Source organism: Cetorhinus maximus, chromosome 4 (genome assembly GCF_964194155.1).
Source record: "Cetorhinus maximus chromosome 4, sCetMax3.hap1.1, whole genome shotgun sequence".
Lineage (NCBI taxonomy): Eukaryota > Metazoa > Chordata > Chondrichthyes > Lamniformes > Cetorhinidae > Cetorhinus > Cetorhinus maximus.
In genome coordinates, this window is record NC_135882.1 from 163010302 (window position 1) to 163035491 (window position 25190).

The window sequence follows — 25190 nt, forward strand, 5'->3', positions numbered from 1 at the left end:
TCTTGTTACAGGAGACATAACAACAACATATCGTATTCAATTGACTTTTGGCCGCTCGCCAAATTTTCCTGTCCCGGATGTGACGCTGCCCGCCACTGGTGGGACTAGAAAATCCCGCCGATTTTCTCATGCAAGCCTCAAGCCTCTAAAATCCAGTTCAGGAAGTATTTGCCAGTGGACAAATTTCTCACACCCTTGTAACTTGAGCAGTTTCCTAGCTGTATATTTGCCCATGTGTCAAACTGCTGTTATGTGGCATTGCGTCAAACTTGAGGGTCTCTCACAGTACCAAGGCAATTCGAAATCAAAACAAACGCCAAGAAGCAGATTTTCAAATTGTTTTCTCAGTTACACTTCGATGAAACGAGTCCTCACGAACTGCAGCGGTTCAAGAAGGCAGCTCACCGACTGCTTTCTCATGTTCAATTAGGAATGGGCAACAAATGCTGGCCTAGCCTGCAATGATGCCCGAATCCCTAAACAAAAGTAGTCTTACTTCGTCAGAACGAAAATGAAGAATGCTTGAGCTTATTCTAAAAATACGATCAGTAAACAATAGAAATTGCTCCCTCACCGCTGTGCTATCCCGTGGTGAGCCTCAGTATGATCCACATCCATTTTAAATGAGGTAAAATGTAGCTAATGTACAGAGTGCTGAGCATATTCAGAGCTTGAAAATCAATAGGAAATTACCTTTCCATTCCTGAGTTAGAAAGGTTCAACACATATCCGCATAGTGAAAACTGGTCCTTCCTACTGAGAATGAGAGACAATATTCTTCATAAAGATTATAGTTCTTTTTAATTAATGCATGACGGTCATTGCATTTACATAGAACATACAGGAAACTCAGTAGTACAAGTGAACTGAGTGGCATGTCTTGTTCACAGCAGCTCTACAGTATAACTTAGAAACTATATAATGCAGCACATACAGGTGCACAGTGGGGGAATGGAGGGAAAGGATGGGAAGTTATGGCAATCCATTCCTTAAGTATTCAGGCTAATCACCAATAAGCCAAGACTGAAAGGCAACAAGTTGGGTTATCTATGGATTTATTGTGCTGAGTGGTCTGATCAGCTCAGTGGGTAACTGGTCACAATGCTACTTCTGGAAAAGTGGACTTAAGACCACAATAATATCTTATTGAATGGCGGAGCAGGCTCAATGGGCTGAATAGCCTACTCCTGCTCCTATCTCTTATGATCATATGATCTACTTCCATGGAGAGAATGAGTTTCAAATGAGAGCGTCGATCAAGTGCTTCATATAAGTGCAAAAACTGTCTTGTATAAGCTGGCATTCAAGTGTTCAATACAGACCTAACGTCAGTTTGACAAATACTGACAATTTTCTGGTGCTTTCATGAAATCAGAGAGGGGCTGCGTCATAAATCCATCATTATGCTGTTAAAAAATAAAAGCGCCTTTTTTTTTTAAATTATAAAAAAAGTGAGCTCCCATTGCCCTTCATACCCAAAACTATCTTTCTCCCTCACCTATAAACCGTTGACACAAAGTTTAAGTTAAAAAAAAATGCCTGCATCATATAAGATTATTACCTTGGAAGATGTTCGAGATTAAACTAAGATCTTCTGTAGTATATTCCATGTACATATACTGCGCAGATGAAATATTATACACGTTGTCAATTTTTAACTGCTGCAAGTGGAATTAGATATCCACTCCCAATGTCAGTGGGACCCAAACCCTCCTGTTAATAAAATATATTACAATTATATACAAGTAACTTACATTATTTCATGTTTGATAAGACTCATTCACAAAGATATGACCATACAAATGAACCCTGTCCTTTATTAATACATGAAAGCTAGATACTTGTGAATTTTAGCATAATCAGTGTTCCTGTGTATCTGTAGATCCATTTCCAGTTATTTTGTTCTGTGATGCCTGTTCAGAAAACAGCTTCAGGAAGAAGGACAAAAAATAAAAAAGGCACGAGTCTAAACCTCTTTGATAGTTCTCTCCTTGGGTGTTGCCAGTCGAAATTCTGACGTGCTTGTTGAGGACATATAAAAGGACTGAGTTTTCCGTTTTAACCTGGCGCGCTTGTTTGCCAGGACAAGACTCCGCCGACTGGAACTTATGATTTCGGAGATGAATTTCTTACAGTCAACACAAACTTCCATTGTGCTCCAGTCCTCCATCAGCTCTTTGGGAAACTCTAGGCTGTCGGCTGACCTCTCAGAAGATTTGGACACTGACGGCAGCCTGTGAAAGAGCAAACAGCCTCATATTAGAAACAAATGTTGGAGGCTATTTTGCGTGTCTTATAAGGGAAGCTGCAGCGATTAGACTGTGGTTATTAAGAGCTGGGATCTCTGGTGATGCCCTGGAAATACTCAAAAGGCCATTTTACTGGTAGGAGCATTTTCCCCATCATCTCACTCGTTAGTTTTGATACAAGTGGGAGATTAAAACCTGTGGCCCTTTATTCTTACTGTTGTTCTCAGGCATAACAGAAATAAACAGCCCTGCACAATTTGCTGGATGTGTGGCTAGTCCTAAACTTCAGGGCAAGGGTGTTTCCATCAAATCAACCACAAATGCAAATAGAGAAATATTCAAAGCCACAGCAAAATTTGTATATGATATTCTACTTCTCCTTTTGTACAAAGGCATTTCTATCGCTCTCATGAACTACTCACAGGCACTCAGTTAATTTAAAAGATAAAATGAAGGCACTATATCAGCAAAACTGAAACCACTCCCTTCAACCACGGCAAATAATTGCACAGTTCTGGCCAGAATTCCCCTCTTCCCCTACTGCTGCCTCAAGCTCAGCCCAGAGGCACCTTGGTGTACTGTTCAACCCTAAACTCAACTTCCTTTCCCATCTCCGATCCGTCGTCAAGGCCACTTTCAGTCTCGCAAACCCACCCGCTCCTGCCCCTCCTCTACTAAAGCTCTAACCCACGTTGCTATCTCTTCAACGCTGAGGTTCTCTAATATCATCCATAGCTCGAGTTCCTACTTTGACCATCTGTAAACTGGGAGGCATTCTGAATGCGGTGGCTCAGGTCCTCATCCACAAAACCCACAGCCCAATATAATCTTTCCTCTTGAGCTCCACTGGATTCCTGTGTCCCAGTGATATTGGGGATTAATGCTACATGCAGTGAAGTCAAGTTTCCGCTCGGTAACGCTGTTTGGTCTGGCGCAATTCATCCAGAATTGGGGTGGGGGGATAAATTCACCCAAAAGGTCGCAGAATTTTGAGCACTTCCTTCCAGCACAAATCAAGTTCCTGTCATCGTTTGCTCTAGCTTTTAAAACAAATCAGCCAGAAGCCTGCCCTGCCCATATTCTTGTCAGGCACACAGATCAAACTGATTACCATTGGGAGCATCTGTTAATTGCTTTTGTTTGCCAGCCTTCGAGGAGGGTCAAGTGGTAAAACTGGACCTTTTTGCCGCAAGGACGCTAATCAGCATATTTTAAAGGCTTATGAATAATTAATTTTTTTTAGCTTACTTAGAAAATCATTACTGTACCCCAACGTGTCTGGTACATGGTTCTGTATGATTTTTAAAAGTGATTTTCAGTCATTTAAAATTGCACTACACAATCAGCATTGGATTAATTGATATGGATGCTTATTTTTTTTGTGATGAATCCATTTTCAGTTGTAGTTATCAAGCTGCACCAAATTACCACTTCTAAATATATCGAGGAATACATTTCAAAGTAAACTCAAAACACAGCCCGACTGCGCTGGCTCATGACAGATTTTGCGTTCGATGATATGCAAATGAGTCTGGGCAGAAACTCGAGGACAAATAACACCACAAAACTAGTGCAAATTTGAGCGTAATTTGCATGAGAATAGCTGTTTTCACCCAAAGCGGAAACTCTTACCATTGAATATAAATGACTTGGAACTGGAAACAGAAATAAAGCTGTGTGAATTTGCAGCCAGCAAAATGCAAGATGGGTTCAAATAAAAGGCAAGGCACCTGGGTAAATTTAGAAGACGGACTGGTGAGTGGAAAATGGTATTTAATGTGGAAAAACACAAGGTAATAACATGAAGAAAAGGAAAAGAACAGAGCAAGCAGAAATAAAATGGCTGCAGGCTGCAAGACATGGAACAGGAAAGGAATGAAATGGGGTTAGTAGCTGAAACCAATGGCACAGTGTAAGCAGCAATAAAGGAAGGGACTGTAGAAATGGTTGAGGTGTAAAAAGCAACAAAGGGTATGAATAAAAAATATGAAAAAAAACAAGGGCTATTAAAGCTAATAGCAAACATTTTTAGAAACATATGAAGAGAAAGGGAGTGGTAAAGGGGAATGTGGGCCCCATTAAAGACAGATGCAGACGAGACTGTAATAAGGAACTAGCAGATTGTTAAATGAACATTTGGTATCTATTTTCACAGTGGAGGAAGGAGACTTGTGCGGATGGAAGAAGGAAGTTAAAGAGGGAACTAGTGAGTGGGCAAAACTGCGGCAGATGGAGGTGAATGTGGAGAAGTATGAGGTAATGCACTTTGGATCTGAGAAAGGCAAATTGAAATATTTTCTTAATGATGAGAGTCTAGAAGGAAAGGCGTTCAACTGCTCAAATACACAAATCACTAAAAGCTAGTGTACAGGTGCAAAGGGTAACCAAAAAGGCTAATGAAATGTTGTCTTTATCTCAAGATGTCTGGAAAAGTGAGGCAGTGATGCTTCAATGGGCAAAGCCTTAGTCAGACCCCATCAGGAAAACTTTATTCACCAACCTCTTCTCCTAACTCCAATGCGTGAGATAGTTTTGCTTCTTGCAAACCCTCCAATGTCCTGAAATCCTTAATGTAAAATGGTGACCATATTGTACTCAGTACTCCAGGTGTGGCCATACCAATGTCAAGTGCAAACTTAACACCACCAATGATTCGCACTCTTTGCCTCTAACCTTCGATTCATAGGTTTAATTAGCTTTAGTGGGAACATGGCAACAAGAGTAGGCTTTCCATCCCCTTGAGCCTGTTCTGCCATTCAGTTAGATCATGGCTGATATGCACTCAACTTCTTTAGCTGTCTTTGTTTCATATTTCTTCACACCCTCAGCTAAAAATTATCTATCAATCTCCTCATCTTGAAAATTTCAATTGACCCAACAACTCTGGGGAATCCTCCAACATCCGACCCAATCTCATTTCTCATTCTGTTTCGTCATCAGCAGCTCTCTCTTCAGCCTTCTGCAACTCCCTCTTCCAGCATCTCCACTTTGCCATCTCTCTCTCTGCCTTCAAAGTCTTCATAAGCTCTTCTTCCTCAAACATGCTTTTTGTCCTTGCTAACCTTCGTCCCTTCCTGGATGCCCCTGCCCACCGGGTGGCCTGTCACCATCCACTGTCCTGTACATTGCGCTTGACAAGTAGCGGACGCTACAGCAGCATAAAATTATTGTGAGAACTCCAAGAACTGACCGAGAACACAGAAAAAGGTGGAAATGCTCAGCAGGTCAGGCAGCATCCGTGGAGAGAAAGAGAGAGGGAGAGGGTTAATGGCCTGGATTTTGCTGGGCCCCAGGGTGTGTGCTAGAGGAGGCGGCGGCATAAAAATGGGTCGAATGGTGGGGTGTGGCGTGCCCAACACCTTCCCGCCACTGTTGGCATTTTACCAATGGTGGGATGGCAGAGGAAGGCCCTCTTGCCCTTAGCTCAATTGAGGCTCCTCAATGGCCAATTAAGGGTCTCTTTGTGCTGCCGCTCCCATTTTACCAGCAGCGGATGGGCACTTCACTACTTTGGGGAGACTGCCTGACAGTAAGGGCCCACCCCTGCTGAAAGATGCCCCACTCTCAGGGCCTCCTTATTTCGTACCTGACTAGACCCTTGTGTTGACCATCATGTCGACGGCGACTGCTTGATGGCTTCTCTGGCTTCAATACTTTCCCCTCTTTTGGCAAGGCTGATGGTCCCAAGGAAAAAATTGGAAGATTGCTGTACGGTTTGGAGGGTAGTCGCATCTAAACCACAAAGAAAGACTTTTTTCACTTTCAAAAAAGACTTTTTCCACAGGTGACAAAAGGTGAATTCATTCAGATACAAATATCAGCAATTTGAACATACCTTTTTACAACACTGTGAACACACCGGTCTGTGGAAAGATAATTGAGTATTAAAACCGGTTAAGTCATCAAAGAGTTTGTTTATTCACTAACTAACGTGTTGCTAGATTTGGGGACTGTAAAATGATGAAGTTGCCTATTTGATGAGGTATTTTAATGCTGTGATACATATACAGGCTGCACCAGCTAAAATATCCATGTTTAAAAGGGGCAGTTTCTTATAGTATACAAAAAGCTAAAACCATTATTCATTTGAAATAAATTCAAATTCAAAGTCAGTGGCTATAGCATTTGAAGTGGTCCATTTATTTTGGGCAGCAGTTCACATGTGTCCCTCCCTGCACTGGATAAGTACAAACAGCATCTGGTTAAGGTGATAAAAACAAAAAGCTAAAAGCTACTGCGGATGCTGGAAATCCAAAACAAAAACAGAATTACCTGGAAGGCAGGTCTGGCAGCATCGGTGGAGAAGAAATCAGTTAATGTTTCGAGTCTTCATGACCCTTCGGCAGAACTGAGAACCCACCTATGGCACCTCCCCATGCCCACGCAGAAGATGCAACACCTGCCCCTTCACTTCCTCTCTCCTCACCGTCCAAGGGCCCAAACACTCCTTTCAAGTGAAGCAGCATTTCACTTGCATTTCCCCTAACTTAGTCTACTGTATTCGTTGCTCCCAATGCGGTCTCCTCTACATTGGAGAGACCAAACGCAAACTGGGCGACCGCTTTGCAGAACACCTGCGGTCTGTCCGCAAGAAAGACCCAAACCTCCCTGTCGCTTGCCATTTTAACACTCCACCCTGTTCTCTTGCCCACATGTCTGTCCTTGGCTTGCTGCATTGTTCCAGTGAAGCCCAATGCAAACTGGAGGAACAGCACCTCATCTTCCGACTAGGCACTTTACAGCCTTCCGGGCTGAATATTGAATTCAACAACTTTAGATCTTAAACTCCCCCTCCCCCCATCCCCACCCCGTTTCTCCCCCCTCCCTTTTTTTTCAATAATTTATATAGATTCTTCTTTTCCCACCTATTTCCATTATTTTTAAATCTAAAACTAAAACTTTGTTAGTCTTTCCACCCCACCCCCACTAAAGCTGTACCTTGAATATCCTGTCTTCCATTCTTAATTAGCACTTTTCCTAGATAATATCACCACCTTCAACACCTCTTTGATCCTTTTGTCTGTGACATCTTTTGATTATCTGCTCGTATCACTGCTTGCTTATCTCCACAATCACCACACCCTCAACTTCTCTCTCCCCCCGCCCCCCCACCTTAGACCAGCTTCTTTTTCACTTTTCTCCTAACTATACTCAGTTCTGCCAAAGGGTCATGAAGACTCGAAACGTTAACTGATTTCTTCTCCACCGATGCTGCCAGACCTGCTGAGTTTTTCCAGGTAATTCTGTTTTTGATCTGGTTAAGGTGCACTGAATGTAATCAAGGACCTTTACTGAGACAGGCTTCACTTCTTCTTGAATAGCTTTGATACTTCAATCAAAGTCTTCTAAATTCCAGAGATTACAGCCAGCATTTTCTGTGTGGGCCCCGCACGCTGACGCATAAAATGACCCGCGGTGATGTCGGGCACGCGTCCCGAAGTCACCGTGCGTCATTCTGATCTTTCATTCGGCGGGCGCGCACCGCAGTCGGCTGTATGCTCGCCGAACTGTCAAAGGCCTGTTAAGGCCATTAACACAGCAATCGAACTAATCGACAGGGCTGCCTGTCCAACCTTAAGGTTGGCGGGCAGGTGAAGAGCCCAGGCGGCCTTCACATTTTTCATAAAGCCTCATCCACGGGCAGGATGAGGTTTCATGAAGGGTTTATTAAATGAATAAATATTTATTAAACATCTGATAAACATGTCCCAGCTCATGTGACGCTGTCACATGAGGGGACATGTGTAAATAATTTTAAACTTTTTTTTATTTTGAAGTGTCAAATTCAACCTGATCTCCCTGAGGCAGCTCCGTGCCTCAGGGAGATTTCTGAGCTCATTCACGTGTTTGCGCGAAAGAGCGCAGGCCCCGACTCTCCCTCCTCCCCCCGCCCACTCAGGTAGTGCTGAGCACTACTGGGCACACGTCCCACTGGGCGGGCCTTAATTGACCGGCCCTCGTAAAATGGTGGCGATCAGCTCTGTGCCCGCCCATGCCCACTCTTGACCAGCCTGCCTAATGGCAAGAAAATTCTCCCCTACAGTCCTAGTTTGCGTAATCTCTCCCTATAAATTAACCCAGATAACATTCTGGTAAATCTACACTGCAGCCATTTAACGCTCCAAGGAATGTTAATTGCATGGAGATGGGACTTCCGCCCTTCAGTCAGGAGTAAGTCCCACCTCAGAATGCTGCTGACCAATCCGACTGGCCATATACAGTCCCAGCACTGCCAGAAGCAGCAATGGGCCAAGGGGCATCTGCAGGGGCAAGATCTTGTGGAGGGTAGGGTGGAGGTGGGGGCACCCATGTTGAAAGGAGGCTTTTGATGGAGGTGTTCCGCTTCCGACGTGAGGCCTGAGCAGGGTGACTCTCCGGGTTTTGGCCCTGCTCCTGAACATTGAGGCTGGCTGGGAAACGGCTCTTAAATGGTCATTAATCAGCCTCCAAGGGCCTCAACTGGGGCAAGGGCGGGCTGGCCAGCCTAGGCCTCGCCCGTCCACTGTAAAATTGCAGAGAGGTTGGGTGGGCAAGAGCCCGGTGGGAAGGCCATCTGAGGAATTTTATAGGCCCCTTACCCCTGCCTGTAAAGCCACTGCTGGGGAAATGTAAAGTTCTTCCCCAGGGTTTGATATAGCTGAAGCATGATTTCTATCTCCTTGTGTTCTATTCCTAGATCTAAAGACCAGCATTCCATTAGGCTTTGTGATTATTTTCTATTTCTGTCCATGACATTTTATTTAACTATGTACATGGCCCCCTATGTCTCCTTGGACCTCCACCTTTCCTAGCTTTTCACTGTTTAGAAAGTACTCTACCCTTTCTTGGTCCAAAGTGGTTAGCCTCACACATGTCCACATTAAAATCCATTTGTCACAGTTTTGTCCATTCTCTTGAGCTGTCATCTAATATCTCTTTGTAATTATATGCTTCCATCTAAACTGCCTACGCTATAATTCCTTCACTGCTCTAGTGCACTGTAAAAATCCTGGAACTTCCTCCCTATCAGCACTGTGGATATATATCTACACTGCATGGAGTGCAGCAGTTCACCAACACCTTCTCAAGGGCAGTTAGGGAAATGATGGCCTACATCCCATGAAGGAGTAAAACAAAATGCTGCTTATCTTTGTATCATTGGCAAAGTTGGATATGTGGCTTTCTAAGCTGTTCATCTAAACTGTTCATAAATACAGTGAATAATTGAGGCTCCAACACAGGTCTCTGTAGGACAATACGAGTCATATCCTGCCCAATTTTAGTGCCTGTCACTATCCCCACTCTCTGTTTCTTGCTGCTCAGTTAATTCCCTAACTAGGTCAATAATTTTCCCTCAATTTGCAGTGGTCCAATTTTAGCGAACAATCTCTTGCTCACTATTTTAGTCACTTCCACAAAAAACTCAATCAGATCCATCAGGCATGACCCATCCTTTACAAATCTATGCTGGCTTGCTCTGATCAGCTGAAAATTTTCAAGGTGTTCAGTCACCCTATTCTTAACTATAGATCTCATAGTTTCCTGACAACAGATGTTAGGCTAAGTGGTTTCCGTCTGTCATATTTCTTAAATAGCAGAGTGAAGTGCAATTTCCCAATCTATAAAGGAACGGTTCCTGAATCAAGAGAGCTTTGAAATATTGCAGTCAGGGTATCTGCAATATTCACCTACATTAAAACTCTGGGATGGAAGCCATCTGATCCTGGGAGTTGGACACACTTTACTGCTATTATTTTCTTCATTACAATTGCTTTGGTTGCGTTAATTATGGTGAATACCCGTTCCTTAGTTTCCTTGGGGGGGTGTCTGGCAAATTTAACCTGTCTGCCATTAACCAGATTCCAATATCAGATTTTCAGGGGTCCAACGTTCCCTTAACCACCCTCTGTTCCCTAATTATAAAAACATGATGTGTTGATTTTGATATCCTTTGCAGGTTTCTTTTTATATTCCTTTTTCTTAGGTCAGACTATCTGTTTTATCACCCTTTGTTGGTCTTAATATCTCTGCCATTTGCCAGGATCTGCACTATTTTTCACATTTTAGGTTGCCCCTTACCTCTTTTGTTTTTTTTTTGACAAGGAGTTCTGGCCCGTTAGGAGTATAAGCTCATTCAGTACAATGTTAAATTCTTTCTGAAGACCTCCCACCGATCTCCTGCCATTTAACCCGTTAACCAGTTAGTTCCTGTCTCTTGTAAACTTTTCACCCACCCTTCTCCCTTGAAGAATATGAGGGAAGCAACTGGATGATAAGGAAAACAGGAAGGCTAGATGACGAAAAGTCAAAGACAAGGGTACGACAAACCTTTTACAGAATTGGCAGGTGTACGACCAGGTGAATATTGAGAACCTCTTTGTGCGGCAGCAGAAACACAACTGCAGAGAGAGCGAGAATGACACTTGGGTCAGTACAACAACAGCATCATGTAATTAAAACAACTACAAACAACAATGCTACTAGATTCATTTATATATTTTGTAAAAATAAAAATCATTTAAATATTTTATTGACCCATTGAGAATATACATTGGCTTAGAAACTCAGCCACTCAGCATCCATTTTTAGTCTGCTAAACGGCTTCTTTAAGCCTCCTTAAAGAAACTGGCAACCAAGACTTAAAAGGTAGGTATCTCCGGATTACCCCCGCACTAGTGAGTATTGAAATAAGAGGATCGAGCAGATGAGTGCACAGCTGGCGAGATGGTGCAGGAGGGAGGGTTTTAGATTCCTGGGACAATGGGGCTGGGTCTGGGGGAAGATGGGACATGTACAGGCTGGACAGGTTGCATCTGAACAGAACTGGGACCAATGTTCACACTGGTGGTTATTAGTGGTGTTGGGGAAGATTTAAGCTAACTTGGTAGGGATGGAAGCGTGGGTGCAACGATGAAGAGTGCAGGAGGGGATGCCAGGAGCACAAAGTGCACAAAGAATTGAGAGAGACAGGCAGCACTAGAGTAGGAAATAGTACAGTATTAGGCGGGGTCAGGTTAAGAGGGAATGTAATTAGGTCTAAATTAGGTTTACTGTGCACGTGTGTGATTGTGCAGAACGTGGTGAATTAGGTTGATGAGCAGCAGGTACAGATAGCCATGTGGGGATGTAATGTTACGGTTATAACAGAGACCTAGCTCAAAAAAGGGCAGGATGGGGCATAAGGTTTTCAGGAAAGATGGTGAAGGAAAGAAAGAAAGAAAGAGGAGTGGCAGAATTGATCAAATAAAGTATTGCAGTGCTGGGGAGTCAAGGACAGAATTTATTTGGTTAGTGCTATTATGATTCCCATAGAGACAAATAACTTTTTAAAAACGTATTAATTTCCCAGTGAGTGACCAAAATAATCACAGTACAGGGGTTCAAATTTTAAAACTTTTACTGTAACAAACAAACTAAAATCAATATAAACTAAACATTACTTAACAGGCAATTAATACACCAAACTGAAGAAAAAGTACTTCCCCTTTAACTAACTAACGCAATCAAAGTACTTTATGCTAAACTCCCAGCAGATATGCAGCCTTGAAGATTCACTGCCAAGCTACTCCTGGATTTTCAGCAGGCTCCCATCTCCCTGCCATGTCAGGGTAAGTCTTTCGGTGTCCAATGAACATCGTTTCACAGTCTTAGGATTATTCCAAAGCCAAGTTCCAGCAGCAAAGCCCACTCCAGTGACTCCTTGTTTCTGAAATCTCAACAATTCCCATCTCTTTGAACAGAGAACCAGTTCTCCCCAGCATCCTGCTTGGTGGCTAACACACACAAAAAAGTCTTTTCTTCTGCTTTTCACAGCAACTGCTGGTTCCGTCTCCATCTTCATCTCTCTGTTCCTGTGTGTCCAGAAAACCAGCTGCCCCTCTTTTGTGTCAATATGTAAAATATTGTCACTTGCTTTTCATTAAGTTTCAGTCTGGGCCTCTTTCCCTATGATAACCAGATCACATTGGCCTATCTCTGGGCAGAGTTTAGTAAGATCTAACATCTCCCCTATCCAGGACACCAAGCTTTAGCTTAGGTTAAAAGAGACATTTTAAAACATAAGTGTCTTTTAAAATCCCACATTTTTAACCCGTCAGCTGATGAATCAGTGTTCCTCCGTGTTAAACTCCAATTAGAAGAAGCACTGAGGGTTGGAATGGCACAGAATGTACTCTGGATGGGGACTTCAATGCCCATCACCAAGAGTGGTTTGGTAGCACCACTACTGACCAAGCTGGTCGAGTTCTAAAGGACAAAGCTGCTAGACTGGGTCTGCGGCAGGTGGTGAGGGAACCAACAAGAGAATAATACCTACTTGACTCTGTCCTCACCCATCTACCTGTCGCAGGTGCATCTGTCCATGACAGTATTGGTAGGAGTGGCCACTGCACAGTCCTTGTTCTGACGAAGTCCCACCTTCACATTGCTAGCTGTTTCATGCTGTTACTGTACAGCAGCAACACAAGTGGTATTTTTCACTAACAGGATGCTGCCGTCAAACCAAAACGACGTTCTGCCTGGCGTACAAATGAGTGCTGTGGTATATGAATTTCAATGCCGGTGTGATGCCAGGTGTGTAGGCTGTGGTGGATCATATCAAACAGCACACCCCTTCCGCTGTTCGCAATAGGCAAAGTACTGACCATACTCAACCAGCCCGTGCTTGCAAAACTCAGAACACAGGGCGGAATTTTGCAGTCCGGTTATGGAGGGGGCAGGGCCAGAAAATGTGGCGAGCCATTCAAAACTCCACTCACTTCGGCAGGACCGGAAAATCCCGCCGACAGGAGGGGCCATAAAGTTCCACCCATAGTGCCCAACATTAGATGTGATACTGCGATAGAACAACACTTGCTAAACAATCCTGATTGTGCTCAGAATTACACTAACAACCAATTGAAGGTTATCAGCTGGGCTTGCAGTGTGGCTCACTTATGTGTACTTGAAGCCACACGTATTCACACACAGGGCCCTGTCCTTTGTGGACAGAAGGAGCATGTTCACACATTGTGCCTTTTTCAACTAAACAAAAGCTTGGGGGACAGCCATTCCCTGGTTCATTCCCCAGGGCAATGCCTTGACCAATCAGAGCCCTATTGCCAACCAATCAACGCCCTCTTCTCATGAAGCATAATTTATTGTTCTCCTTTTCTTGCGAGTCTATCCTGATGAGTGCAAGACATGACTCTTCTTTCAGCAACACTAAAAAATAATATGGAATAAAAAGCTAGTATCAGTAATGGTGACTATGAAGCTATGGGATTGTCATAAAAACTAAGCTAGCCTTTAGGAAAGGAATCTGCCATCCTTACCCAATCTGGTCTATGTCGGCAGATCCAAAGCAATATGCCCTCTGAAATGGCTCAGCGAGCCACTCGGTTGTCAAGAAGGTGTCACACCAACACCTTCTCAAGGGCAATAAGGGAAAGATAATAAATGCAGGTCTTGCCAATGATACCCACATCTTATGAATGAATTAAAATTGCTTGAACAGAAACCCTATGGCCTGAATTTTACCCTTGGCAGGCACGCGCAGTCAGCGGGCCCAGGACCGGTCGGGAATCGGGCCCCTGCCAGCGGTCGGGTGGCTGGCTGGCCAATTACAGCCCGCCCAGTGTGGAACGTGTCTTCCTAATGGTCGGGAAGGGCCGGACGGGGGCCTGTCGGGTGCCGGGTCCAATGGCGACCTGGCGGGCGGTTTAAAAACGGCACAGGCAGATCCTTCAAGGCTGCCAGGGAAGACCATACCTTCTGCATGAAGACCGAAGCTATGGCCTCAACTGCGGCTGAAGACACCAGATTGGAGGGTAGGTCGGGTGGGCACTTGGCCCCGGTTTTCGGACGAGCGCTTCACGGTCCTCCTAGAGGAGGTGGCTGCCAGGAGGGATACCCTCACCCCCAGAGATGGAAGGAGGTCAACACACCTAACAAAAAGAGCTTGAGAAGAGGTGGCAATCCAGGTCAGCAGCGACGACGTTGTGCGGTGCACATGGGTGCAGTGCCGCAAAAGGTTCAACGACCTGCTGCGCTCGGGAAGGGCGAGTACCGTGTTGGCATGGATCAGTGTGGTGAAGTGTTAAGGTCTGGCCGTCCCCCCCGTGGAGCTCAGGGGTGTTAGAGTCTGAGTGCCAATTGTCAACAACACTGAAGCTGGCCAAGGGGGTGTGAGTCCTGGCTGCTTGGACTGAGTGCCTTGTGGCTCGAGGGCCACGACTCGGATGTGCCCTGCGAGGTGTTCCTCAGGTGGGGTTGGCCAGGCTGCAATGGCGCTGCAGGTAGAGAGGGGACTAATCAATGCTCCTCTGTCCTTTCAGGAGAAGATGACCCATAACAACATTGAGAGGTTGGGGACAGGCAGAGGCTCCACAAACCTCCTAACCCTAACCAGATTCGAGCAGGATGCCTTGGAGCTGGAGAGGTGACACGCACCTCGGTCAGCCGGCTGCAGAGAGACTGGGGTGTCAGACGAAGGTAAGAGTGGAGTGCACAGAGGTGAGAGTTTAGGATGGTGCAAACATTCTTGTGTAGCCTCTTCATTGATGGGAGCCTCAAAACTGGATTTCCCATTGATAATTGAAAGATGATGGCACCATGATGCAGATCTCCATTGTCTCACCAGGGTGCCTGGCATGCACAGTGACAGTGTGATGACTTTAACTAATGACATGCTGTTGTTCTCCCTTAGATTCGTCAGCACTCACTCAATCGCAGGACCCCAAAGAGCCATCCCGATGTCAGAGGACCACCGGGTTTCAGCTGCACTAGCGTCACTCCCGTTCTCTGAACCAGGCACCAGCGCAGATACCAGCACCTTGGTGGGTGTTAGATCTTCAGCTAGAATGTCGGAGCGATGAGGGCACTTCACACTCGCTTTAGGAGCAGGCGGGGGCAGGGAGTGGCCAGGGCGCCAGCAGTTGGGGGACTGCTGGAGATCAGGACGATGCTGAGTCGAAGGCAGATAATGAGCCTCTGGAGTCGTCTATCAGGCGGCAGATGCTGGATGTCCAGCAGGATTTGCGAAATGATCTGGCAGAGATCCATGAGGGCATGCATGTCATAGTCTCTGTTGTGGAGTCCATGAGGAGCATAAACACTACGTTGACCTTCATGGCCAAGTGCACTGCCTCCTCCATTGAGAGAGTGGCAACTCTCTCGGAGAGGCAGCTCCAGGGTCAGAATCAGGGGTTCCTGGGATTGTGCTCGGAGCTGCAAGCCCTCACACAGGCAATGACCTCAGGAGGTAGGTGCCAGTGTGGGAGATGGAAAAGGCACTCAGTATCCCAGACAGATGCCTGTCCATCAATGGTGAGCAGGGAGGTTCAGAGCGACCTCACGTTGGCGTATGAGCTGCTTGTCGTCTCCGTGGGCTCCTCTCTGGGCACTCTGGATGATGGCAATAGCTCCTCCGCCCCTCTGCCAGTGACTGTGGCATCTGGTGAGGCTACGATGACTGGGGAGATGCCAGCCATGGCACTGGCCGCTACCTCCCAGGAAGGGCCAGCACAGGTTCCACTAGCCAGAGGACGACCGGCAAGGTCATCAAGGCCAACAAGACACCAGACTCAGCAGGTTGTCTCCAATGCTGCTGCCAGCGAGGGCACCAAGACATAGCACTCGCCAAGGTAAGTTTAAGGCACCATGAGCACAAGAGGGACTGGTCACAGGTGATCTTCTGTTCTGTAATGTTTTGTTTATGTTTACTGGTCTGGTAATGAAGACCAGAGGAAGGTTATGTTAATTTGCTTGGATTGTGAAAAGTACATAAATTTTGTTTTTGTTGTAATAGCCTGAGTCTGCTTCACCTTTGTATTTTTTTGGTGCAGGGTAGGCCAGTATGTAATGCTGGATGTGAGTAGCTCTAAACTTTATTGCACAGGCACTGAGTAGACTTTAGGTTCAAATGAAAGGATTAGGCGGCAGCTCTAGCATGAGGTGGAAGCAGATCTTTGGCAGCCTAGCTGAAGAAGCGTTGGATCAAGGCATCCCTGGTTTCCCTGCCTCCCTGAAGGATACTGAGGTCTGCCTCCATGCCCTCCGCATTCTCTTCACCATGGTCCTCTTCTGACTCACTACTGGATTCATCCTCTGTGGCCTGTGGAGCTGCGTCAAGATCCTCTTCTTCCTGTGGGTCCTCTCTTGCCAGTGCCAGATTGTGGAGAGTGCAGCATGCAACCACTATCACCCACTCTGGGGGGTAGTGTAGTGCTGCCCTTGAATGGTCCAGGCATCGGAAGCGCATCTTCGGAAGACCTATGGTCCCCCCTGTCACTGCCCTTGTGGAGGCATGACTCCTATTATAACGCTGCTCTGTCTCTGTTCTTGGGTGGCGGAGCAGCATCATAAGCCACCATTTCAATGGTTAGCCCTTGTCACCCAGCAACCATCCATCCAGTCGGGCTGGAGCACTGAATAGCCTCGGCACCTGGGAGTGTCTGAGGACGTAAGCGTCATGGGAGCTGCCAGGGTACCTTGCACAGACTTGCAGAATCTGTGTCCTGTGGTCACAAACTATCTGCACGTTCAAGGAGTGGAAGCCCTTCCTGTTGACAAATGCACCCGGTTGACCCGCTGGCGCCTTGATGGCCACAAGTGTGAAGTCGATTGCACCCTGGATGCGGGGAAACCCAGCAATTGCTGCAAATCCTCTGGCTCGCTCAGCCTGACTGGCCTCATCCATACGTAAATGAATAAAGGTCATTACCCACCTGAACAGAGCTTCTGTCACCAGCTTAATGCAACTATGTACAGCTGATTGGGACACTCCACACAGATCCCCCACTGACCCCTGGAAAGAGCCGGAGGCAAAGAAGTTGAGGGCCACTGTGACCTTCAGAGCCACTGGCATGGGGTGTCCACCCACACAGTTGGAGCTGATCTCAGGTCCAATCATCTGACAGAAGGAGGTCACTGTCTCCCTTGAGAGGCGGAGCCTCCTGTGGCATTGCACCTCGTACATGTTGAGGTAGCTGCATCGCCGCCTGTAAACCCTGGCAGCAGGATAGTGGCGTCTTCTGCGGCCCCTTCCGCCTTGGGCTACCTGTTGGCCCTGTGCCCTTGTGCCTCCATCTCTCCTCCCACAGGTCGCTCCCCTGGACGCTGCATTGGGACACCTGGCCTCCTCTCCCTTCTGCCCCTCTCCTCCTCAGAGGAGGTGCCTCCAGTGGAGACCACAATCCCCGTTACCAGGGTAACAGAAGGCTACCTGATACCTGGAATGGCCCGCACGGTTAAAATCCACTGGGGGCCTTGAGACACCAATGAGTCCTGAAATGAAGCCTAGAAGTGCTAAGAACTGAGATGAAGCTGTCAAGTTCAAATAAGCAACCAGCAGGAAACTATCTCCTAAACTCCTCACTACTCACACTGGCAATGCTGCTGACCCTTTTTATCCCGCCCTTGGATGAGGTTTTGCAAAATGTGGGCTGCCCGCCTGCCCGTTTTACCCGTGGGACAAGTGTAAAATTGCACGGGCAATGTAAGATCGAGATCAATTCCGTTTTTTGTGGCCTTTTAATTGACGGTGGGTGCGGCTCTGACACCCGCGCACGCCCGCCGACCTGAAGATTGCGCGTTCGGGATGACATCAGGACCATCGCCCGACGTCTTCTCGCGCTATTTTACTCCTGATTGGGTTGGGTGCGCGCCTGACCATGAGGTGCAAAATTCTGCCCTATAAATGGGCATGGGTTTTTCAGAAGTCTGAAATGCAGACTCTTAAAAATGGCTTGAAGATGACTGATCTTCCTGTGTGGCAACACCAGACTAACCAGGTACCTCATGGATATGGTAATTGTTTGTCTGTGAGCGTAGGAAGGTTTGGAGACTGTGGGAAGTATTGTGTCCAACGTGCTTCTGACCTCACCTACAGAAGTAGTCACTGGATAATGAGAAGGTCAAAATAAGGGGTTGATTTTTCATCCTCCTGATCCAAATATGACATTCTAACTATTGTGACCAAGTAACGAGGTGCACTCATGTACTAATCTATGTAGCTGATTATCATCAGGCAACGCACTTATCCAGTAAGTATTAGAGGAGCTCAGCACAGCTTGTATTGTCATAGCCCCAAGGCAGCATCTACACCGTAACCAACAACAATTTACATTTATGTAGTGCATCTATCTGTATAGTGTGCTTCACAGGGGCATTATGGAACAAGATTTGACAACGAGTAGCTTAAAGAGACATTAGATCAAAAACGTGGACCCAAGAGGTAGGTCTTGAGGCATATCTTAAAGGAGGAGGAGAGAGGGGGTAGAGAGAGACTCATTAGGTCAGAGCAAAGATGATTCAAAGCCATATTGGACCAGGAACCAGGAGGCTGCAGAGACAGGTCAGGTCAGAGAAGCTGTGTTGGGCCAGTAGGAGTGTGAGTGGAAGTGCTGAGTGGAGTTGCTGCTCTAACACAAGGTACACAACAGTGCCAAAACATAATTTGCAGGTGAGAACATGGGGATCAGAACTTTACGGCTGCTTTCTTTCTTATAGTCTGGGAGCTGAATGATCCCTTTTCATGTCTAAACTCAACATCCAATCAATCCTTCATCCAGACACCAAACCTTTTTTTAAATTAATAAAACACTCCTGGGCGTGGTGGAGAGAACAGGCTCATTTCAGCAAAAGCCAAACACCCAAAAAGGCATGGTCAGTGTCAAAAGCAAAATACTGCGGATGCTGGAAATCTGAAACAAAAACAAAAATAGCTGGAAAAACTCAGCAGGTCTGACAGCATCTGTGGAGAGGAATACAGTTAACGTTTCGAGTCCGTATGACTCTTCATCAGAACTAAGGAAATAGAGAAATGAGGTGAAATATAAGCTGGTAGAGGGGAGTGGGACAGGTAGAGCTGGATAGAGGGCCAGTGATAGGCGGAGGCAATGAAGAGATTGTCAAAGATGTCATAGACAAAACGACAAAGGGGTGTTGACGGTGGTGATATTATCTAAGGAATGTGCTAATGGGGACATTAAGGGTAGAAAGCAGGACAAGCAAGTGACAGATGGCTCTAGTAGGGGTGGGGTGGGGGGAAGGGATCGAAATGGGCTGAAAGGTGGAGATAAAACAATAGATCGAAATAAATTTTAAAATAGGTGGGAAAAGAAAAGTGTATTTTTTTTAACAATTATAAATTATTGGAAAAAGGGGGATCGGAAAGGGGGTGGGATGGAGGAGAGAGTTCATGATCTGAAGTTGTTGAACTCAATATTAAGTCTGGAAGGCTGTAAAGTGCCTAATCGGAAGATGAGGTGCTGTTCCTCCAGTTTGCATTGAGCTTCAGTGGAACATTGCAGCAGGCCAAGGACGGACATGTGGGCATGAGAGCAGGGTGCAGTGCTGAAATGGCAAGCAATAGGGAGGTCTGGGTCATGCTTGTGGACAGACTGAAGGTGTTCCGCATAGTGGTCACCCAGTCTGTGTGTGGTCTCTCCAATGTAGAGGAGACCGCATTGGGAGCAGAGAATGCAGTAGACTAAATTGAGGGAAGTGCAAGTGAAATGCTGCTTCACTTGAAAGGAGTGTTTGGGCCCTTGGACGGTGAGGAGGGGGGAAGTAAAGGGGCAGGTGTTGCACCTTCTGCGGTTGCATGAGAAGGTGCCGTGGGAGGGGTTTGAGGTGTAGGTGGTGATGGAGGAGTGGACCAGGGTGTCCCGGAGGGAACGATCCCTGCGGAAAGGCGCCGGAGGGGGGGTGAAGGAAAGATGTGTCATCATGCTGGAGTTGGCGGAAATGGCGGAGGATGATCCTTTGAACGCGGAGGCTGGTGGGGTGATAAGTGAGGACAAGGAGTGTTTGGGCCCTTGGACGGTGAGGAGGGGGGTTCTGGTTCTGGGAGGGAGAGGAAGGTGTGAGGGTGGATGCGCAGGAGATGGGCCGGACACGGTTGAGGGCCCTGTCAACCACCATGGGTCGAAAACCTCGGTTAAGGAAGAAGGAAGACATGTCAAAGGAACTGTTTTGGAAAGTAGCATCATCAGAACAGATGCGACGGAGGCAAAGGAGCTGAGAAAATGGGATGGAGTCCTTACAGGAAACGGGGTGTGAGGAGGTGTAGTCAAGGTAGCTGTGGGAGTCGGTCGGCTTGTAATGAATATTGGTGGACAGTCTATCACCAGAAATTGAGACAGAGAGGTCAAGGAAGGGAAGGGAAGTGTCAGTGATGGACCATGTGAAAATGATGGAGGGGTGGAAATTGGAAGCAAAATTAATAAATTTTTCCAGATCCAGACGAGAGCATGAAGCAGCACCGAAGCAGTCATCGATGTACCGGAGAAAGAGTTGTGGGAGTGGGCAGGAGCAGGACTGGAACAAGGAATGTTCCACATGCCCCATAAAGAGACAGGCATAGCTGGGGCCCATGCGGGTACCCATAGCCACACCTTTTATTTGGAGGAAGTGAGAGGAGTTTAAGGAGAAATTGTTCAGTGTGAGAACAAGTTCAGCCAGACGGAGGAGAGTAGTGGTGGATGGAGATTGTTTGGGCCTCTGTTCGAGGAAGAAGCTAAGGGCCCTCAGACTATCCTGGTGGGGGATGGAGGTGTTGAGGGATTGGATGTCCATGGTGAAGAGGAGGCGGTTGGGGCTAGGGAACTGGAAATTGTTGATATGATGATTCCTTCACCGCCCACCTCCGGCGTAGGAGGAATCACGGATGTAGGTGGGAAGGGACTGGACAAGGGGAGAGAGAAGGGAGTCAAGATAACGAGAAATGAGTTCCGTGGGGCAGGAACAGGCTGACATGATCGGTCTGCCGGGACAGTCCTGTTTGTGGATTTTGGGTAGGAGGTAGAAGTGGGCCGTCCGAGGTTGGGAGACTATGAGGTTGGAAGCTGTGGAGGGAAGATCTCCAGAGGAGATGAGGTCAGTGACAGTCCTGGAAACAATGGCTTGATGTTCAGTGGTGGGGTCATGGTCCAGGGGGGAGGTAGGAGGAAGTGTCTGCGAGTTGACATTCAGCCTCTGCGAGGTAGAGGTCAATACTGGTGACAGATTGCCAATGCTGAATCACCTGATTTGAATGAAGTGCTATGGACTGTAATATAACAACAATGGATTTATTTCATTGTTTTAGCAGACTCCCCTATTGTTTTATGAAGTGTGCACAGAGAACTGCTGGTCTCTGCTTTACCTGGTATTTGACGCTGCATGCTAATTATCCCAGCTCGCTTGTTTCTCCCACTTTCTGGCTAGGTTTCAGTCAACTGCTGTGTTTAATCTTGGATTTAACAGCCTCCAAATTTGCAGAAATGAAGAGCCAAAATGACACCTTAATCATTGAAACTGCTCCTCTCTCAGTAATTTCTAACACATGATATCTATTAACAGAATGTTATTTCTGTGGCATGAATGTTCCTGAGCCACTCATTCTTTCTATTGCAACATTTGCGAGAGGGAGAAGATATTTGCCGGTGCTCGATCAATATATGGAACACTCAGAGGCTCTGGTCAATAGCAGGAGGCTTTTAGGGAACTAAAATAGTCTACATTACTTTTTTTTTGAATTATGAGCTCATTTCCCATGATGAGGATTTCCTTTTTCAAGCATTCAGCTGAAAGCACATGATCTTCGATCGGATGTTTAGTTATCCAAGGGGAAATGACGAAATGAGCAACATCTTGGTTTTCCATCTCATTGGCACTCTGAGAATGACAATGCTGGCTGTTTTTTTCCGGATTTGCAATAGAAAGTGGGCTCAGGCAGTACAATTACACAATCAAGCCATTTATTTGAAAGCAAGAGAATAATCATTGGGTACCATGACTTCAAATGGGGAATTGATACTTCAAGAGAGCAGCTGGGAAAATGTTGGGAAATCGGGGGAGACTCCCTGAATTTCATCTACTTTTATTTGCGAGCGGATATGCCCCAGGTCTATAAAAATAGTCACCCACTGTGTGGTTGGAAATTGCATCAACTAACATTTTATTCATCATATTGTGCAGTGAAGAGCAGTTAGAATGCCTCCTTAGTTAGTTGGTAGGCTTAAGTCAGGGATCAAAGACATGGACTTGATCGGCTGAACGGCCCCTTCTGTGCTGTAATGTCCCCATGGGCACCGGGGGCCCCGATGGTGGGCCAGATAGCTGGGGCAACACTGCCTTTGCGGTTTCCAGGACCCCCCGGTCGCATTTTGGGCCCATCTGGCAACTAATTAGCTGCCGTCCATGTACCCATCCCCGTAAAAAAGACAAAATCCCACCTCCATTCCCTCCCTAACAGCACTGTGGGTGTACCTGTGCGACATGGACTGCAGCCGTTCAAGAAGGCGGCTCACCACCACCTTCTCAAAGGCAATTAGGGATGGGCAATAAATCCTGGCCTGCCAGCACATCCCATGAACAAATAAATAAATAAAAAACCCTGGTTAATTGGAGGGTTGGCAGCTCCACTGGGAGTGGCAGCTACTGCTGGGGTAGGGCAAGTCAAATAGGACAGGTGCCCACCTGTAGTGATTGAAGGTACAGCTTTTCCTACTGTCTATTGGGGTCACATGATTGTTCTTGATGAATGAGCCCTAAGCGCGGGTAATCGGGTGGGGAGCAGAGCTTTCTAGTCATGGACCTGGTTCAAGCATGTAGCTCCAAAAAGAGTTCTGTAATAAAGTTATCTGTTTCAAGTAGAAACCTATCTGGTATATCAAGTCATTACATTTGGCGACGAGGGTAAAATAGCTCCACAGACTCTTAAAAATAGCTCTCAAGCTACGCCTCGCTTTGTGAATGTGAGCACATCCGTTCTTAAGTAAAAAGGAATCCTACGGCGAATAACTCATCCCCTGACTCCCCAAAGCCTGTCCACCATCTACCAGGCACAAGTCAGGAGTGTGATGGAATACTCCCCACTTGCCTGGGTGAGTGCAGCTCCCACAACACTCAAGAAGCTTGACACCGTCCAGGACAAAGCAGCCCGCTTGATTGGCACCACATCCACAAACATTCACTCCCTCCATCACCGACGCACAGTAGCAGCAGTGTGTACCATCCACAAGATGCGCTGCAGGAATTCTCCAAGGCTCCTTAGGCAGCACCTTCCAAACCCATCTAGAAGGACAAGGGCAGGAGATGTATGGAAACACCACCACCTGAAAGCTCCCCTCCAAGCCACTCACCATCCTGACTTGGAAATATATTGCCGTTCCTTCACCGTTGTTAGGCCAAAATCCTGGAACTTCCTTCCTAACAGCACTGTGGGTGTACCTACACTACATGGACTGCAGTGGTTCAGGAAGGCAGCTCACCACCACCTTCTCAAGAGCAATTAGGGATGGGTAATAAATGCTGGCCTAGCCAGAGAAGCCCACATCCCTTGAACAGATTTTTAAAAACCAGTCATGCCACTCTTTGGCAAATCAACCCTTATGACGCGTCTATGGAAGCCTGGAGCCAGTACACAGAGTGCCTTGGTTTTTATTTCGTGACGAATGAAATAGCCACAGAGGAGGAGTAGGAAGCAATTCGTTTAAGTGTCTGTGGTAGCAAGACATACGACCTCATCCGCAGTCTGATGGCTCCGAACACGCCCAATTCGAAATCCTTGAACGAACTGGTAGGCCTCGTGAAGACGCATTTTTCAGACGAAGCCATCAGTAATAATGCAGAGGTTTAAGTTTAACTCCTGAGTAAGGGGCTCGGGGGAGTCCATCGCAACCTATATAGTGAAGTTAAAGCAGTTGACTGAGCATTATGGCTTCAGAGACACGCTCAATGACATGTTGCAGGACTGCTTCGTTTGTAGCGGTCATGACGACGCCATTGAGCGTCGTTCACTCAAAAGAAGTTAACATCAATTTGGGGCGCGCCATGGAGGTGATGCTGGCCACAGAAAATGCTACGAGGGACTCGCAGGCCTTACAGAGTGTGCAACACGGCGCTGTTCTTCAATTGGGGCGGGAACATACCACTGGGCCTGGCGCAAAAACCAGAGACACCGCAGCGAAGCGAGAGACAGTCTCTACCGCTCGAAAAGTGAAAAGGCCTAGTGGAAACATTTCAGCAGCGACTCCAACGTTAATCTGTTACAGATGTGGGGGTGACCACGTACTGGACGCCTGCAGATCTAAGAAGGCAGAATGCCATTACTGCCACAAGAAAGGGCACGTAATAAAGCAATGCAGGGCGAAATCGAGACAGCCCATCAGATAGCAGACCAAAATGATTCAAGTGAATAATATAACAGAAGCTGAAGCTGCCGATACTGATATCTATTCCCTGCACAATGTCACAGCAGCAAAAACTGAACCAATAACTGTCACCATTCAAATGAATGGGAAGCCACCAATAATGGCGGTAGATACGGGAGCCTCAACCACAGTGGTGGGAGAGCACACATTTAATCACCTAAATGAAGGTACCCAGCCAATGAATCTGGAGCAAACCATGGCTCAATTGAAGACATACACTGGAGAGTCCATACAGGTAAAGGGCATTGCCACAGTACCTATGTCCTATAAGCCACAGACAGCCCAGCTTCCAGTGATCATAGTGACAGGTGAAGGACCTAGTCTTCTGGGCCGAGACTAGTTACAAAAAATTAAGTTCAACTGGTCTGAAATATCTCAGGTGAGAACAGCAGGAGCTCCTGAGCTGTTAAGGAAATACAACAGTGTATTTCATGATGAATTGGGAAAGTTAAAAGGCTTGCAAGCAAAAATATATGTAGATTCAGAGGTAACACCCCAGTTCTTGAAGGCCAGACCTGTGCCTTATGCCCTAAAGGAGAAGCTGGGTGCAGAATTTTGTTGCTTAGAGATCATAGACATCATCCAGCCAGTCCAATTTTCAGAATGAGCAGCGCCCATAGTCCCTGTGGTGAAACTAGATCAAACCATTCACATTTGTGGGAATGACAAATTAGCTGTGAACAAGGCAGCTAAACTAGAAAATATCCTATCCCAAGGATAGACGACTTGTATGCAAAGCCAGCTGGAGTGAAACCCTACACCAAACTGGACATGAGCCATGCAT

The 25190-nt window shown here is 46.5% G+C and overlaps 1 protein-coding gene across 5 annotated transcripts in view; it reads right to left on the minus strand.

The window, feature by feature from the left end:
• Window positions 1-784: 784 nt before the first annotated feature.
• LOC144680000 (protein spire homolog 1-like) overlaps window positions 785-25190 on the minus strand; it is a 276542-nt gene continuing 252136 nt past the window's right edge. For all 5 annotated transcript variants that reach the window (XM_078541063.1, XM_078541067.1, XM_078541065.1 and 2 more), the window contains 4 exons: window positions 10557-10627; window positions 6085-6112; window positions 5836-5981; window positions 785-2234 (listed from right to left, as the gene is read on the minus strand). In XM_078541063.1, coding sequence (XP_078397189.1) covers window positions 1967-2234; window positions 5836-5981; window positions 6085-6112; window positions 10557-10627 — 513 coding nt within the window. In that variant the 3' untranslated portion in view covers window positions 785-1966. The remainder of the gene's footprint in view (window positions 2235-5835; window positions 5982-6084; window positions 6113-10556; window positions 10628-25190) is intronic.